Genomic DNA, 16,309 nt, shown 5'->3' on the forward strand with positions numbered 1-16,309 from the left:
GAAGGAGCTTTGTTCATTCATGTTAATTGCACAATGAGGGGTGAAAGAACAGAATGCCTTCTTTTACTGGACTTGGGTATTCATACGCATCACCTTTTGGTAGCATTCCCTTTCTCTGCCCCACACCTTTCCCCAGCTGCCAAAGTCTAGACCTTGGTAATAAATTGTCTTTGAGCAGCATTATGAACAACATAGATACTTAGTACATTATCACTGATATTTCAGATGTGTTGAATGCCATCACAATCCTTTTTAGAATGCTCTTGCCAGTGTCTCTTTCTAGAGTTGCTCTAGTACCAGAGCCTTTTCAACCAAAGAATATGTTCCGAGGAAGCAAATATTGAACCTGCATCCTAGAGAAATTTAGATCTAGAATGCTCAGTCATATTAATGATGTCAGGTCATCGTTTCTAGCCTTGGAATATGTTGCTAAATGAACCTTCATAGACATGTATGAATGATCATGCTCAGCTCTTAAATGACTATGTTCTTTTTCTCTTCTCTTCACCGCATGTTAGAGGTCCAGGCAGTTCTACTCACTGACATTCTGGTTTTCCTTCAAGAAAAAGACCAGAAGTATGTCTTTGCATCACTGGTAAGCTGAAAATACTTTCCTTACTTATGTGCTTTTTCTAATGTGCTGTTTCAACCTCATTAGGTATTAACTCTTCACACTATATTGCTTCGCATGCTTTCAAATTAATTTGTTCCAGACATATTTTGCATATCTTTCATTTATCTTTTTAAGTACTCACCAGATTTTGTAGTGAAAAATGTGTCTGAAACTATTCTTTTACAATCCCTGGCTTTAGTGTTGCGCCTTGGGAACTTGGTCATTTGGTCTTGGGAGATGGAAGGGGCCTTATCACTGAAATATTTATTCTACACAAATCAAATTCATTTATGAAACTGCTGGCCAAAGTCAACAGAATTTTTGTTGTGACTTCCTGGGAGATTTGTCAAATAAAAAATTACTAAAAATTTTCTAATGGTGTATTATTCTACCACTGATGCTTTTCTTCTGTTTGGTCAAACTGTAATTTACGTGTGGGTAAGAGAACTTTCCCTTGAAGATGCTAACTTTTTTTTTTTTGTGAAACCAAATAAATACACTAAGTATAGCAATAAGGTGTTACTTTAGGTCACAGCTATACCTAGAAGTCTTATTTTGAATACCTTTTCTTACCCCTTTTTTGCTCCCCTTTTGAAGGACCAGAAATCAACAGTGATTTCCTTAAAGAAGTTGATTGTACGAGAAGTAGCCCATGAAGAGAAGGGCTTATTCCTAATCAGTATGGGAATGAAGGATCCAGAGATGGTTGAAGTGCATGCCAGCTCTAAGGAGGAACGAAACAGTTGGATTCAAATCATTCAAGATACTATCAATGCCCTGTAAGTTAGAGATCAGATAGTATCATTCCTGTCCCTCATAGTGCTCCTTTGTGGTCTTTTATGATGAGCTTGGCAGTAACCAGGGTAACCGATGCCATATGCTTGTGATCCTTTTGTTGGTTTTAAAGGAACAGAGATGAAGATGAAGGAATCCCCAGTGAAAATGAAGAAGAAAAGAAATTGTTGGATGCGAAAGCCCGAGAATTAAAAGGTAAAGCTATTGAGAGAGGTCAGTACCACCATTTGTCCTGTGTGACTTCTGAAGGCATGAGAGAATGCATTGGATTCCTGAAGTTGTCAACTGTTCAGTCACTGGCTTGTAGTGTCCCAGCCAGCAAGTAAATGTGGAAGGGTGTGTATTTAGTTAGTAAACGGAGAAACCAGGATGAGACAATATGATTTTTAAACATTAAGAAAGGCTTTTACAGAACTGTGCCAGCAGTGGGCTAGTATTCTCTGTGACAGTCACTACATTGCTTGTTTTTCTTTTTTGTTGTTATTAGGGAGGTAATGGAAAGGGGAAGTGGATTAGAAATACCTGAATAGGATCTAAAAAAGGAAAGCAAAGCAAAGGAACACTCTTTTGATTCCGAAAACACCACCATCTGTGCAGTAGTAGGACTTGGTGCCATGGTCACTGTCTTGGTGTTTTAGGTCATGGAGAGCTTAGCCAAGATGGGTGACTCACAAAAGAACCAGAATGAGCAAGCTTTTGGGGAAATAAAAGAGTCCTGTTTGACAGAATCATTTGTAGTTTACTGCCAGTTTAGGGTTATACATAGACAGTCAGCATCTTGAGAGACTTTGAATGATGCTTCTGATGAAAATTGGGTACAGAATCAAACACAGACCCAAGCCCCATTTATGACAGTCCCCATGTAGACATGTTTTAGACAAAGTCTGTCCTATTTTAATCAGAAAATAAAAGATGTGTCAAAAACAGTTAATAAAAAGTAAAGTCCTATTCATTACATCTGTTTTTTGCTAAGGCCATAGTCAAAGATACCCTTATGCAAGAAAAACTGGAGAGTCTCATGCTACTTGCTTGGACAGACTTCCAACCTTCACAAGTTTATGTAACTGAAGATGACCTGGTTGCTCAAGAATAGGTTAAGGTTCCTGACTAGTCCATTCCTTTTTCATAAAGTACCACCAGGTGGCACTCACGTCTCAAAGAAGCTTCAGTTTGCAAAATACGCGTTTTACTCAGAATTGATCCCTTTGTCCATCCTACAGAGCAACTCCAACAGAAAGATCAGCAGATCTTAACTCTATTGGAGGAAAAGGAGATGATTTTCCGAGACATGACAGACTGCAGTATGCCTTTATCAGAAGACAGTTCCCCAACTCATGGCTCCAGGGTACTATTTAGGTCCAACACTGAAGAGGTGCCCAAAGGAGGGCCCATCATGAAAAGTGCAATAAATGAAGGTAGGTAACTGACACTCATCATTGTCCTTCCCTTTATTCTCACTAACATTGACTTGGATGGCTTGCTCTATCACAAATTTCTTAGGTTATATATCAATTGGGCAAAGGGTCTAAAACCCATGGCCTGGGCAAAGGGTCTAAAACCCATGGCCAGAGATCAGTCTATAAGTATTTATTGGATACCTACTCTGTACCAGATACCATATGTGTCAGTAAGTATGCACATACATACATACATATGTGTGTACGTCTGTATATGTATGTATTTGCAAAACAGAAAGTGATTTTGGTAGGGAGGGTGCTAGCAAGCTTTATTTATATAGACAAGAGTTCTTAACCTTGTGTCATCAACCCCCTTGTAAGTCTGGTAAAGTCTAATATTTCAGTCATTTATTACTTCATAAATGAAGGAAACACTAAGTTTCAGCTGGAAGTTATTAAAAATGGAGATGTTATTCTTTCTTATCCAAGTTCATTTACCCCTGAAATCTCTCCACCGACCTATCTGTGGACCCCAGGTTTAGAATCATGATGCAGAGGTAGCATTTGAACTGAATCTGGAAGGAAACAAGGAATTCTAAGAGGCAGAATTGTAAAGGGAGTGCCTCTTCAGGTGCGGGGAATGGGGAAGTTATGGAGATGAGGGATGGCATGTCCTGCAGAATCTCCAGGTATGAGCAGAAAAATGGCCTGCTTAGCCCCCTCCATTGGACACCCCCCCTTTATGCCCTTGGTCTTCCTTAATTACCATGGTTTTACTTTCTTCTCTGTCAGTGATGAAATTTGTTGTGTCCCTTTTCATTTTGTAGTGGAGATGCTACAGGGTCTGGTGAGTGGCAGCCTTGGGGGCACTCTTGGACAGTCCATCAGCAGCACCTTGGAACAAGAAGGAGGAATAGTTGGCCCAGTGTCTTTACCTCGGAGAGCAGAAACTTTTGGAGGATTTGACAGCCACCAGATGAACGCTTCAAAAGGTAGGTGTGTTAGAGTTTGTGTTCCTCACCTCGTACACACCTAATTTACAGTTCATACCAGTTGGAATGGGCCCTGTTCTGTATCCAGAGTTCCCTTCCTGTGACTGGACCCCCTGTTATTAGTGACATGGAAACTAAAGTGTTGATGTTTACAAAGAATAACATACACTACTTAGAACTCTGAAGTAGAAAAAGGTGGCAGTTTACAGTTGCTAATCAATACCCTCTCCTAGGCAGAATGGGTGACCTTTCTACCACAAAATATCTTGTATATCCTTTCATTTGACTTTATTACAAGAAGTGGAAATTCCGTCAATTGAAGATATTTGTTTGAGTGAACAAATTTCTGAGTAGGAGGAGTGGGGTGGTAATTTCTGCTGTTCATTCACGTATTAGCATAAATTAGTTTGATCCAGCTGTTTTCTTTCTAGTGCCTGCTTATTTAATACTGAAGGACCCAAAGATGTGATTTGGGGAAGAAAGAAGGTAGAAAGTTTTGAGTAATAGAGTGCTTTGTGGAGCAGACCTGGGGAGGTGGGGAAATTCCACAGTGGGAGCCTTAAAGCAGCATTTGAACACTGGGAGCCTGAGTAGAGAGGGACACTAAGAGATGGGAGAGGGTATGTAGAAAGGGAGATGGGAGGGTGCAGAAAACAAACTTCGCCTATTTCGAAATTTTGCCTAGGGCTAGTCCTGCACCCAAGAAAGGGGGAGGAAACACTTCTCCTCCTAATGCACTGTGGCCCCCTGCTCCCAGGACCCAGAATTCAGGCTAGTACTATATTAGCACTATAGTTTAGCTATATTATGGGTTAAATAGGATTTTGTTGGCTAGTCTGTGAATCTGACCACAATCTTCAACATTGTTTCTGTGGGAATATGTGTTCTGAGTCCTAAACAGCTGAATCAAAAATGAAATGTTTGGAACACAACCTGGTCATAACTTGGGACTGCCTGTATGTATATGTGTATACATGTGTATGCTGATGAGAGCCACAGAGTACACATGTATGTCTGTACATATGCACTTATCCCCCTGTGTGTCCTTTGGATTAAGTGGGATTTCCTTTCTTTGCTGTCTCTTCCCCTGACACTTTTTATCCTGGTCTTAATAATGAATTAAAATCTCAGGCATCTGAATTATATGCAGATTAGATGATGGAAATTAGTATAAGAAGCCAGTTCCCTTGATTTGTCCTGACCCATCTCTCTTTTTTCTCTCTCTGTGTTTCTTCCCCTGCCCTCCCCTTTTCCCCTGCTTCTCTTCAACTTCCACCAATCACGTTACTAGCCTGACCTCCAGTGGATACATGCTTTCCAGCCAATATATTCATCCCATCCCTATCATCTGTGGCTTTGGGAGAAAGATGTATTTACTCAGAGTAGATGGTGACCGAGCCATTGATTGGATCTTAGGGATGCTGCAAAGATGCATGTGATGGAAATACTTGGCCAGCTCCTGGATATTGTTGGACACTTCCATCTTTTTTGTTCCAATGAGCAAACACGTACAGGCAGCATGATTTGATTCAAGCATAACCCTGTCAGAGAGGAAGTGCTCTGCCCACCTCCCCCAGTACTTTATGTCACGGTGTTTGCCAAGTATTCTAAAAGCCAGCAGGATTTTTGATGCCTTGATGGGTATGCACATTCAGGGAACTGTGGCTTCTCACATTTCTGAATAAAATGGCACATTTAATTGTGAAAGAGATGCCCCATTTTAAAATATTAAGTTAAGTAGTAACAGGGAGCGTAAGGTTCAGACTCCAGCCTGATGAAAGAACCATGAATATTTGGGGATTACATATTCATCTGAGATGTACTTTGGTTCTTTCTCTCTTACCCTCTCTCTATCCTCAACCATAATTAGTACCTGTCGTCAGGGTCTTAGCTGACCCCAGGATAAAAGGGATTTTCTTGAAGGTCTCCTGCCTATCAGAGGCTAAAGGGAAGAGCTAATATTTTTATATTCCTCAATTTCATTCCTCCTTCCAGTTTATTGGCTTTAGGAAGAGTAATGTTAAAACTGACCACTTTTCATTAAATGGGTTCCCTTATATGTTACTGATAAAGTTCTTATTATGATATGTTCTATATCCTATCACAGATTGGCAAGTTCATTTCCCTTGTTAGTAATTTCACTTTCTTTATTAAGGTGGTGGTGAGAAGGAAGATGGAGACGATGGCCAAGATCTTCGGAGGACAGAGTCAGACAGTGGCCTAAAAAAGGTATTCCCATGGAATGAAACTATTTCTTCCTTGACATTTGCCCCTTGAAACGATGGATTTTGGGAGCTGTCGTTATTTTACCATAATAGCAGTCCTTTTTGAAGAGTAAAGTACATTTAGAATAGAAACGGTTTGACTACTTCCAACTTTTAAATAACTTTATTGGTCACCTCATTTTTCTGGTTTGGCACAAATGACAGCATGCCAGGCTCTGTGCTTTTCCTCAGAGCCTGTGTCAAGAAGAGGCACCTTTAAAATCTTCTGTGGCAGCCCTCACTCCTCAACATTGCAAATCAATTTCAATTCATCCTCAGTGTGATAACAGATTTCCTTCTAAGTAGAAAGTATTTTCCACATACAGAGACAGTAGTAATTCTCACTTTGCCAAAAGGAAAATAGAAAGCTGTCATCTGGTTAGCCTTAAAATATGTTGATAGTGATTTTTTTATCTCTCTCTTATTTGAAAAAGTACAATTTGTTCTGTTTCCTTATATTTTTATAGGGTGGAAATGCTAATGTGGTATTTGTGCTGAAAAGAAACAGTGAGGTAAGGATATTTGGTACTATTTTTTTGGAAGCAGGATACATTTTTTCTTGTTTGTTAAAATAAATATCCTCTTTTTTAGTTGTTTTATTTACCATGTGTAAATATACATTCCTGGCTATAAGTCTTAAATTTATAGCATGTAAGTAGTCATTCTATAAATTCATTTTACTTTACCTTTTTTGTACCAACACCTTCCCTGTCTTCAGCCTAGCCCCAGCAATACTCCACTGGCATCTAGCATGAAGCCAAGGTGCAAAATGGTAGCTCTGTTCTTGAGAGGCCGGTTACTTATTATTAGATTTTTTTTTAAGTGACAGGTATATGAAGTTTACTTAATGGTTTTTCCTCAGACTGAAGGGTTGATCACAAACTTGCTATGAGAAATGAAAATCTGAGACAGTGAGAGTTGGAATTAAATTGGACCTTTCATCCTCCAGAAAGCCCAAGTTTAGGGTTTGTGTCTATGTTGAAGAGAGGGGGGAAGTAAGGAAGCACTCCTTTTTCATTAATCATCTATCTTCAAATATGAGGCAGCCCCACTTTCTCTCAGTGTATTAGTTGGACGCTATTCCTCGTCATCCTGGTTGGTCACAAGCTCTCCAAGCTCTCTTGATCCTTCAGGGCAATGGTTGTCCTTGCAGGGATTCCTACTCTACAAACTTGGTTTTTCCGTATAAATATTTACTCTTCAAGAGAAGCAGCACAGTATTGAGATATATTGTACAGGGGGTGGGGCAGTATAAAGGAGAACTTTAAAGAATACCCAGTTCAGCCACTTCATTTGTACAGGAACTAAAGCCAAGAGTGGTTATTTGATTTGCCCAGAGTAGCAGCACAGTAAGTAGAAGGGCTGAAATTCAGATTCAGATCTACTCCCTATAAATCTTCCCACCACACATCACATGAATGTGCTTGCTTTTGAAGAGTCATACTTGAATACTTGATGAGTTTTCTCTTTTGTGAACCCCATTTTAAAGAAATGGGCTTTTCCTCAGTAAGGAGTACTGTAGGTGATTGCTGTAAGTCCACAAAAATATAAAAACTGCAATGACTTGAAGGGAGAACCTTCATAAATATTTTATTTCAAAATGAAATGAACCTTGGAATACATAGGTCACATATCCATGTACTACCTGAGGGACTGACTGCTGGAGACAGAACTTCACATGGCCTGTCTTCTTACCCTCATTTGACACAACTGAGATAAGACACGGAAACACAGGACCTATTTACTGGGCAGTTAAGGAGTAAAGGTGTATACTATAAATTCTGCTGCAACAGAACATTCCCAAAAAGCTTTCTGAGTGCCACATTAAAAAGAAAAAGATGAGAATTTAATAAAAACAGCACAGTTTGATGCATATTAAGTGATGAAAAAATAACACACAAATACTGCAGTAAATAGTGGCCACGCTGCTGCTTTGAGCCGTACAAGTGAGTTAGGCAGGCAGCAGCTCCTTGGGGCCACGGAAGGCGGTAAGAGGGTGTCGACTAGCTTGTCTGTGCTCGTGGCTCTTACTACACCCAGTGCAATAAACACAGCCCGTTACCTTGACAAAGACCTGAAATTTGCTTTTAGAAGTGGTGTCAGAACCGATGCAGCTTGTGACTTAGGATGTTTCTGAAGGAAGAAATTGAGCAGAGGCCACCTCAGAATGTGCCCCAGTGGATCAGTTGTGTTGGAACAGATTCACATTTTTTGAAACACACATGATAGAACTGACTATTATAAAAAAAGGTTGAAGTAGGAGAAATTAGTCACCCACAGGTCACTGTTATAAAGTCCAATGAAAGATGGAAAGTGTGTTCCCAGGAAAAATAAGTCTGTTAGTATTCCTGCTCCAGATCTGAGGAGAGTTCACAAAATAGGGAGGCAGGCACTGCAGGATATTGTAAAGACATGGTTCTCTCTGAGACCCAGGACCTCCTGAAGTCTGTGTTTCTGATTTTGTTTGTCTTTCCTGCAGCAGGTTATCCAGAGCATCATCCATCTGCATGAGCTTCTTAGCACTCTGCAGGTCAGTACCCTACTTACGGGCCATCTCATCCGTTCTTCGCTGCTTTGCAGTTTTGCTTTAGGCTCAGGTTTATTGCTTGCTTAATACTCAGTTTAGCAGCTTTGAGACAGGTAAGTAGTGTTAATTAATCTGGAAAATGGCACTGAGGACTGAGCACCATCAGCCTTAAGTGGCAAAAAGGAATGAAGAAAATAAATCAACTATCCTGAAAAATAGAGCCTCATTGGGAGGCTGTGAACACTCTGGGATGACATTTGCATTTCTATCACATTTCTATGTGATAGAAACCTGTGTTTAGTGATGGGAATTAGATAGGAATTTCAGGCTAGGAATTACTTGATTATCTTTCAATTGTTATATGCTATATATATGCCTTATATTTAGTTTTACATGTTAATGTGGTGGGGATTTTTCAGATAGGTACTATTAAATGCTACCTCTAAGAGTATGCACACAGAAAAAACTATGGTATCCATCCATTCACTTCAGTCTTCTGTTATTACTAACTCCTACCCCCAAATAATACCTGTGACCTGAATCAGTTCATGACAGATTTGACAAGACAACAGAAGAATTTCATGCAAGTCTGTTCTTTAGCATGATTTGGTGCTTGCTAAGAATTTGATGTCCCAACAAGGCATGCATACTCCTATACGATTATTGCTGAAGGTAATGGCATAGAAAATTCATGGTGCCCACTTAATACCAATATGGGGATTTACAATAAATAGTCTTAACAGGCAGCCACCGAATGGGATGGATGTGATGGGTAAGTGGACAGCAAAGCACTAAAGACCAAATAAACCATGACATGATAGTCAGGGTAGTTTCATTTTTCTCCCTTTCCCTTCCAGGGTGTGGTGTTACAGCAGGATAGCTACATTGAGGACCAGAAGTTGATGCTCAGCGAGAGGGCAGTAACCCGGAGCTCCTCCAGACCCAACTCTCTGATTGAGCAAGAAAAGCAGAGAAGCCTAGAGAAGCAGCGACAGGATCTGGCCAATCTGCAGAAGCAGCAGGCACAGCACCTGGAGGAGAAACGCAGACGGGAGAAAGAATGGGAGGCCCGTGAGAAAGAGCTGACGGAGCGGGAAGCACGGCTGACCCATGGGGAGGAGAAAGTCCAGAGGGGGCAGCAGGACTTGGACAAGGAACGGGAAGAGCTCCAGCAAAAGAAGGCAGCATATCAGTCTGACCTGGAGCGGCTCCGAGCTGCCCAAAAGCAGCTTGAAAAGGAACAGGAGCAAGTGAAGAGGGAGATGGAGAGATTAAGTCAAAGGCAGGCAGAGCATGATGCCAATCAGGTAATCCTGAGGGCACCACAACTAAGTCTTCCTTTTCTCTTCCTGGCCAGGTGCTGTATGCAATTGACAGAGTCTCAGTTTTGAAAAGCATTTACAATCCACAGAAAGACAAGGTCAATTAAAATAGTTTTCTTTTCCTTTTTTTAAAAAATCATGACATCATGGACCATTTTTGTTGTTGTTAGGAATGACTGGGAATCAGATAAGTTTTATTTCCTGCATAAAGAAGGGTTTTTATTTTGTTTTCTGCCTCCTTACCAGCCATTGGCTCAGTCTAAAGTAGCAACAACGTTTCTGCCAAAATGGAGGTTATAAGCAAACTTGTTTCCAGAGACCAGTTGATAAAACGCCCTTTCCTTTTCTCACTAGAGAGGGACAGGATTGTGGATGCCGAATGTCATGTGGTCACTGGTAGTTGGTTTTGATTACAAGAGGGGAGTTGGGGGAGACAGTTTATTGGAAAGTGACCATAAAAATAAAAGTCATCAATAAAACTCATTTAGATGTAGTGAGGTGTTGTTTTTTTTTTATTAGATCAGACTATTCCTGGATCAGTCTCATCATGTTAAAAATTGTTGAACTGACTGAGTGAGCCAGAAATAGGGTAAGGTTTGTTTCAGGGAGGAAAGTCCTCAGCAGGAGTGGACAGAAATATGCATATTTTGATGTAAGAAGGTTAGAGTAGGAAAACACTACATTTCCTTGATTCTCTCCCTGCTTTGCTATTAATTGACCATTAACAAACCAGTTTAATCCTCTTTTCTATCTTTGCTGCATCACTAGAAAAGTTTCTAATTATTTAGAAATGTTGGTCTCTACAAAACATTTGTTCTGAAATTGTCCCTAGAACCTCCTCTTTGTGGTTCATGTAGGGATTGAGGAAAGCATATTCATTTGCAAGTTTACAGGTCTGTTAGATCCAATTTCGTGTGACTGTTTGGTTTGATTAGTAGTTTTGGCCTCCAAAATTCATTACAAAAGACAAAGTAGTAAATGGATCTTTAAAAAAGAGCCATTATGGCTAAATCCAGTGGTTTCCAGATTTGTTGGAGTCACGGAACCCTTCCACACTGCATTCTTTGCTATGCTCTGCAACTCTACCTTAACCCTAATACCATCATTAATATATGAAGGAGAATTCTAGTGGCAACAGAGAAGGTACAAATTAAATGTTTTTTATGTGTTTGTATTTTTTTACCACCATAAGTTAAAATAAACCTAGAGAGCCCTGGTGTTACCCTTAATACTAAGAAAACTATAGGCAAGAGATTAAATTTTGGACCATAACCTAGGCACTCTTGACCAATACCACCAGCCAGGCAATGAGCCTTTCTGTTCTCTTTATTCATGTGCAGCCTTGTCTGTAAATCAGTTTTCAGATTGACAACGTACCACCTTTCACCATGAAACTAAATTGTTTTACTTGCCTGGACTTAAGTTAGTGCCTTGCCTAAGCAAGTGAGCCACACTGTTTGTTCATCTAGCCTTAAATTTACATCATTGTTATGAATAATAACAACTGTGGCCTGCTTCTAACCTTTTCACAAAGATTGATGGAGGAGCTGATGGGAGGGACAAATGTGTCCTGTCAGCTCTCTTTTGTGATTTTTTTTTTTTGATCGTGTGGCTAACAAACCCCTTCACCCAGAGGAAGGACACACATTTTAAGACAGCCAAATTTACTGATGAGGGTCCCTCAACTGCAAAGGAACTCTACCTGCCACCTGTGTTTAGTTTTATCTGACCTTGTAATGGGGGAAGTCAAAGGCAGTTATGGTCTCTTCACCCTAGCTTGGGACATCCAACTCCCTTTACCAGTTTTAGTATAAAACTCTACCAACTCCCTTACATTTGTGCCCACCTAGAATTGGGCTGTTTGCCTAAGAATTAGCAAATGTACATGTGTGGTCTTATTTCCCAAAAGCAGGCCAAAGTGGGAATTTGAGGATTACACTTATCCTTTCTGTGTGAGAAAGTAAGCACTGAGAAGCAGTATGGCATATAATGGATGGAATACTGACCTTGTACTAGGTTCAGGTGCTGGCTATGAAAGGTTCTTTCTCTGTGTTCCTGGGCAAATCACAAAACCTCCAAATGCTCCACAACACTCTTTAAGTTGCCAAACTGTGTGAATAAAAATAAGTGCTAACATTATATAGTACTTACAAATATGTGCCAGGCATTCGGATCCTAACAACAACCCTAGCAGGTAGAGGCTATTATTATCATTTTACAGATCAGTAAACTGAGGCAAGCAGGTTAATTGACTTGCCCAAGGCTACACAGATAGTAAGTATCTGAGGCCAGATTTGAACTCAGTTTTTCTTACTCCGTGCCACCAGCTGCTTTACGATAGATGGACTTTTCTAACTGGGAGTCCTTTACATATGAACCTAGTCAGTGTAATACTAGTATACTATCAGTAAAACTCCATTTTTAAATCAGCTCAATGTGACGCTTTTTATTTTGCCATATACAGGTTTCACATCAACATGGTAAATTGATGCGGATCCCAGCCTTCTTCCCCAACCCCGAGGAGCCTTCCCAGCTAACAGCATCTTCCATATCGCAGTCAGGGTCTTTGGACTCAGAACTTTCAATATCCCCCAAAAGAAACAGCATCTCTCGGACACACAAAGACAAAGGTCCGTTCCACTTACTCAGTTCCAGCAGCCAGGCGAGTAAAGTGTCAGAGGGGCAGAGCCAGATCCCAGTCTCCACCTCCACCTCCACGCGTCTTTTTGGTTTAGCGAAGCCCAAGGAAAAGAAAGAGAAGAAGAAAAAGAGCAAGGGGGGCCGCTCTCAGCCAGGCGGTGAGTCAGAAAGGCACCAGCACTCCCTGACCTGCTTTTATCATTGTTTTTATTTATTTATGTTTTTTATTGAATTAGAGGAAGAGAGCTGAGGAGACAGCTTGCTTTTTGTTGTTATGCTCTGCTGCGAGTCCATGGCCTGGCCTGCGCTCAGAAGTCAGTGGAGAGCTGACCTGGGGGTTTCAGTTCTGTAAGGGTTTCTGAGCCTCTGCTGTGTCGACCCAAAATGAGCTTAAACACCGTAGGAGATCCAGAAGTAGAGCGCTCTTGTGTTTACTCTCGGGCTTTAGGGTCTAGCCGGAAAGATAAGACATACAGACATACGGACAGCAGCTTAGCAGACAACATAATATAATAGCGTTCCAAAATGTTTGGTATATATTATAGTAGATGCTTGATGGGGCGGAGTCAAAGAGAGAAACATTTATGCTCCAGAGGTCCTAAAAAGGGGAATTCTCTTCTCCTTTGTTGGGGAAAGACAGGTGAAGAGAGAAGGAAATTGATTGTTCACACTTTGTGTTGCTAATGCCTTTTGGTTGTTATATAGCTATCTAGATAAACACACACCCCCCCATACGCATACATGTACATGTATACATACATACATATGTATGTGTGTGTATAGTAATTGGTAAAGAATATTGCTTTTGTCCTAGTAAGGCTTTCTTCAGGAACTACATTTATGAAATAGGACTGGGGTGGGAGGTAATACAGGTGTACTTCTCATTTTTTCAGAATACAAAATTAACTAAATGTTCGGATGCTTGTATTAGAGATTTTAGTGTAGCAGTGGTGAATAGAGGCACATTTTCAGATTTTTTTCTACTATTTCCTTTCAATTAATTTTCCTCTTTTGGGTGCTCTTTTTCCAGATGGCCATTCCCCTGAAGCACCAGCAGAGGGTGAAGAGATCTTCTGCTGATGGTTGACGTTTTTGTCTGCCAAGATAGAAACTGTTGAAATCTGATATTGAAACCAGCTCTGTCTTCTCCACTGCTAGCGCATGGACTTTACACGATGGGAACTTTGCTTCTCTTTATTAAGAAACACATGATCGTGCTCTCCTGGATCCTGGATTTGATGGAGATAAATTGAGTATTGGGGCAGGGGGAGGGTACCCAGTTTACTTTGGCTGTGACTTGTGAATACCACAGACTAGAGTGGAGGGGGTAGGCGTAATCCACTCAGGATGTAAACAGCTATCACCAGCACCCTGGGAGTGCAGGAGGGTTTGGATGTTAAAAGTATAAAAACATACATGCCTCTAAATTTATATTATCTGAGGAAGACAGCTAAAAAACAGCATGCCATTCAGTCCCTGCAGTGTGACCTGTATGTATGTACATGTATGGATTTCACATGTATTTACATATATCTATGAGTTGTGCATAGCATGTAGAGAGAAGTTGGGTTAGCTTAGCTCAGCCCAAAAGGAAAGATAACCTGATGATTATCAGGCAGCATGTAGATATTAAATATCTCAACTTTTGGTTGCCCTTTCTCCCCATTCCTTACACGCTTCCTTCCTGTTTTGCATGTATTTCTTCATTTTAGGAGGGAGGTCTGACTATGGTATGAAGAGAGGGAAAAAAGCCTATATTTATAATTGGGTGTCTTGTGTAGCACCTGGATATTGACGGTTTGCTGGGATCCCCTAAGATAGTATTCACCTCCATCTTTATATTCCAGAGAGGCTTAGAAAAATGATAACTCATCAGTTGGCCTTCTAAAGTGTTTGTCTGCACAGATGGCACATAGAGTTCTCACCTACCAAGGGAACACGTCCTGCGTCAGCTTTAATTTTCTGAGCAAGAAGACATTTGTTTGTTTGTCACTGACTATTCAAATCTGGTTGACATCTCCTGGAACTATTCCTGAGAATCTTCCATGTGAAGTAACTAATGTTTCTGATCCTAATAAGTATAACTGGACCGAATGATAGTCCTTTGCTCCAAGAGAGTATAGTGAATGTCTTGTCAGCATTCAAAATTAGCAGCCATTCCCTTGCTCCCTAAGCCTGACTTTTCCAATGAAGTGTGCTAGCATCAGACGTACCACCTGTGCTTTGGTACAGCTGTACATATTCATCTGCCAACCCCATGCCTTGAGTATCAGCTAGCTACCAGAGTCTCTGAGCTCAGGGACCAAGGACAGACACATTGGCATTTGTGAGCCCATGGATTGGCATTTCATGAATAAAGAAAAGAAAGGGGCTGACAGAAAAAGGGGGAAAGATGTGGTTTCTGAACTTGGTGTTTCACAGGATTCTTCTGGAGACCTCAGCAGATCTTGAATTGTTGAGAATAGGAAAGAAAGAAGGGGAAAGAAGGAAAAGAAGGTAGAGGACAATTGAAAGGCTGTTGTCTCCTAATTACTTGGGAGCAAGGCAATCATACCTGCTGCTTTTTTTTTCCCCGCTGTGTTTTGATTTGTATTTGCTTGAAGCTTTCCCAGTAGCTGTTTTGTTAAGGCCAGCTCATTGGCTATGGTTTTTTTCTTTTTTTTCCCCTCCAAATCAGCTTCAGCAGTAGTAGCCTTTGAAGGCTCCACATACAGTATGTGGTTCCCCCCCCCCCCCGATATAGGAGGACTGCAAAATAGTCTGTTCTTCAAGTGAGGTCCTTGTCAGGAGCATGGGGGCTTTGAAAGTACTTTCTTTTCCTTTTCTTTTTTAAACAAAACTATTATTTGGTGCTTGTTAAAGAATTGCAAGCTGGCCTTGCAGATTGGAGATATTTATCTTTCTGTTTTTTTGAAAGAGGTCTGGTTTAAAAAAAAATTTAGTTTAGTTTTTATTTATTTTAATTTTTTTAAGGATATACATAATATCCCAATGGTTAGAACTCTGTCTCACTAATGCAAAAAAGTGAGATGATGCTCACCACTTCTCACTCCTCAGTGTGCTACTTAAAATGAGTAAATCTTTCACCTGGGGCTGCGTGCCTTTAAAGCCAAGTAACTCTGAAAATGAAAATGAAGAGGGAAAAGGGAAGACTCGCACTCCTTTCCTTCTCACTTCCCATCTCTCCCTTCTCCATTTTGAGACGAAGAGAAAAGGGACTGTCTTGTTTCTTGGGTTAAGAATTCAAGAAACTTGCCACGTCATAGCTCTATTTATTCACTCTGACTTCTTGTGCTTTCCTCCCCTTCTGACACAGGGATATAAAAGCAAATCTCTTCTGTGATGTCTTCAACAGGAATTAACCAAAAATAATAATAATAATAATCCAGAAAGCAAAGTACTTCATTCCCCATGCCCCTTAGGTTATAGAATATTTGTTAAGGGGAGATTTTCCGCCCCAGAAAAGTGGAAACAAAGTATCCCTTATCAAATCAACTATTAGAGAACTTAACTCTTTTTTTTCTGTTAGCTAAATGGGTCCAGCAGTTTACCTAGCATCCCATGCCCCACAGTGTCTTGATCTCCCCTAAATAGGATAGCGTGATCTGAGAAGGACAGAAGAGTAGAAAGAACTCAGTTTTCAACTGGGCGGCTTCAGCCCCAATGTAAATACTACTACAGTATGTGCAATATTGAAATGAAAATGGCATTTCTCTAGCCCCTCTGTGTCAAGGCGTGTATAGTAAGCTGCCCATACAC

The 16,309-nt window shown here is 40.6% G+C and overlaps 1 protein-coding gene across 5 annotated transcripts in view; it reads left to right on the plus strand.

Moving 5' to 3' along the window:
- Window positions 1–16,107, plus strand: part of AKAP13 (A-kinase anchoring protein 13) — a 150,650-nt gene extending 134,543 nt beyond the window's left edge. For all 5 annotated transcript variants that reach the window (XM_072617586.1, XM_072617565.1, XM_072617554.1 and 2 more), the window contains 11 exons: window positions 519–595; window positions 1,211–1,392; window positions 1,521–1,603; window positions 2,629–2,823; window positions 3,633–3,797; window positions 5,953–6,026; window positions 6,529–6,573; window positions 8,541–8,591; window positions 9,446–9,895; window positions 12,375–12,708; window positions 13,581–16,107. In XM_072617586.1, the coding sequence (XP_072473687.1) occupies window positions 519–595; window positions 1,211–1,392; window positions 1,521–1,603; window positions 2,629–2,823; window positions 3,633–3,797; window positions 5,953–6,026; window positions 6,529–6,573; window positions 8,541–8,591; window positions 9,446–9,895; window positions 12,375–12,708; window positions 13,581–13,630 (1,706 nt within the window). In that variant the 3' untranslated portion in view covers window positions 13,631–16,107. The remainder of the gene's footprint in view (window positions 1–518; window positions 596–1,210; window positions 1,393–1,520; window positions 1,604–2,628; window positions 2,824–3,632; window positions 3,798–5,952; window positions 6,027–6,528; window positions 6,574–8,540; window positions 8,592–9,445; window positions 9,896–12,374; window positions 12,709–13,580) is intronic.
- The last annotated feature ends 202 nt before the right edge of the window (window positions 16,108–16,309 follow it).

Source organism: Notamacropus eugenii, chromosome 1 (assembly GCF_028372415.1).
Source record: "Notamacropus eugenii isolate mMacEug1 chromosome 1, mMacEug1.pri_v2, whole genome shotgun sequence".
In the NCBI taxonomy this organism is placed as follows: Eukaryota; Metazoa; Chordata; class Mammalia; order Diprotodontia; family Macropodidae; genus Notamacropus; species Notamacropus eugenii.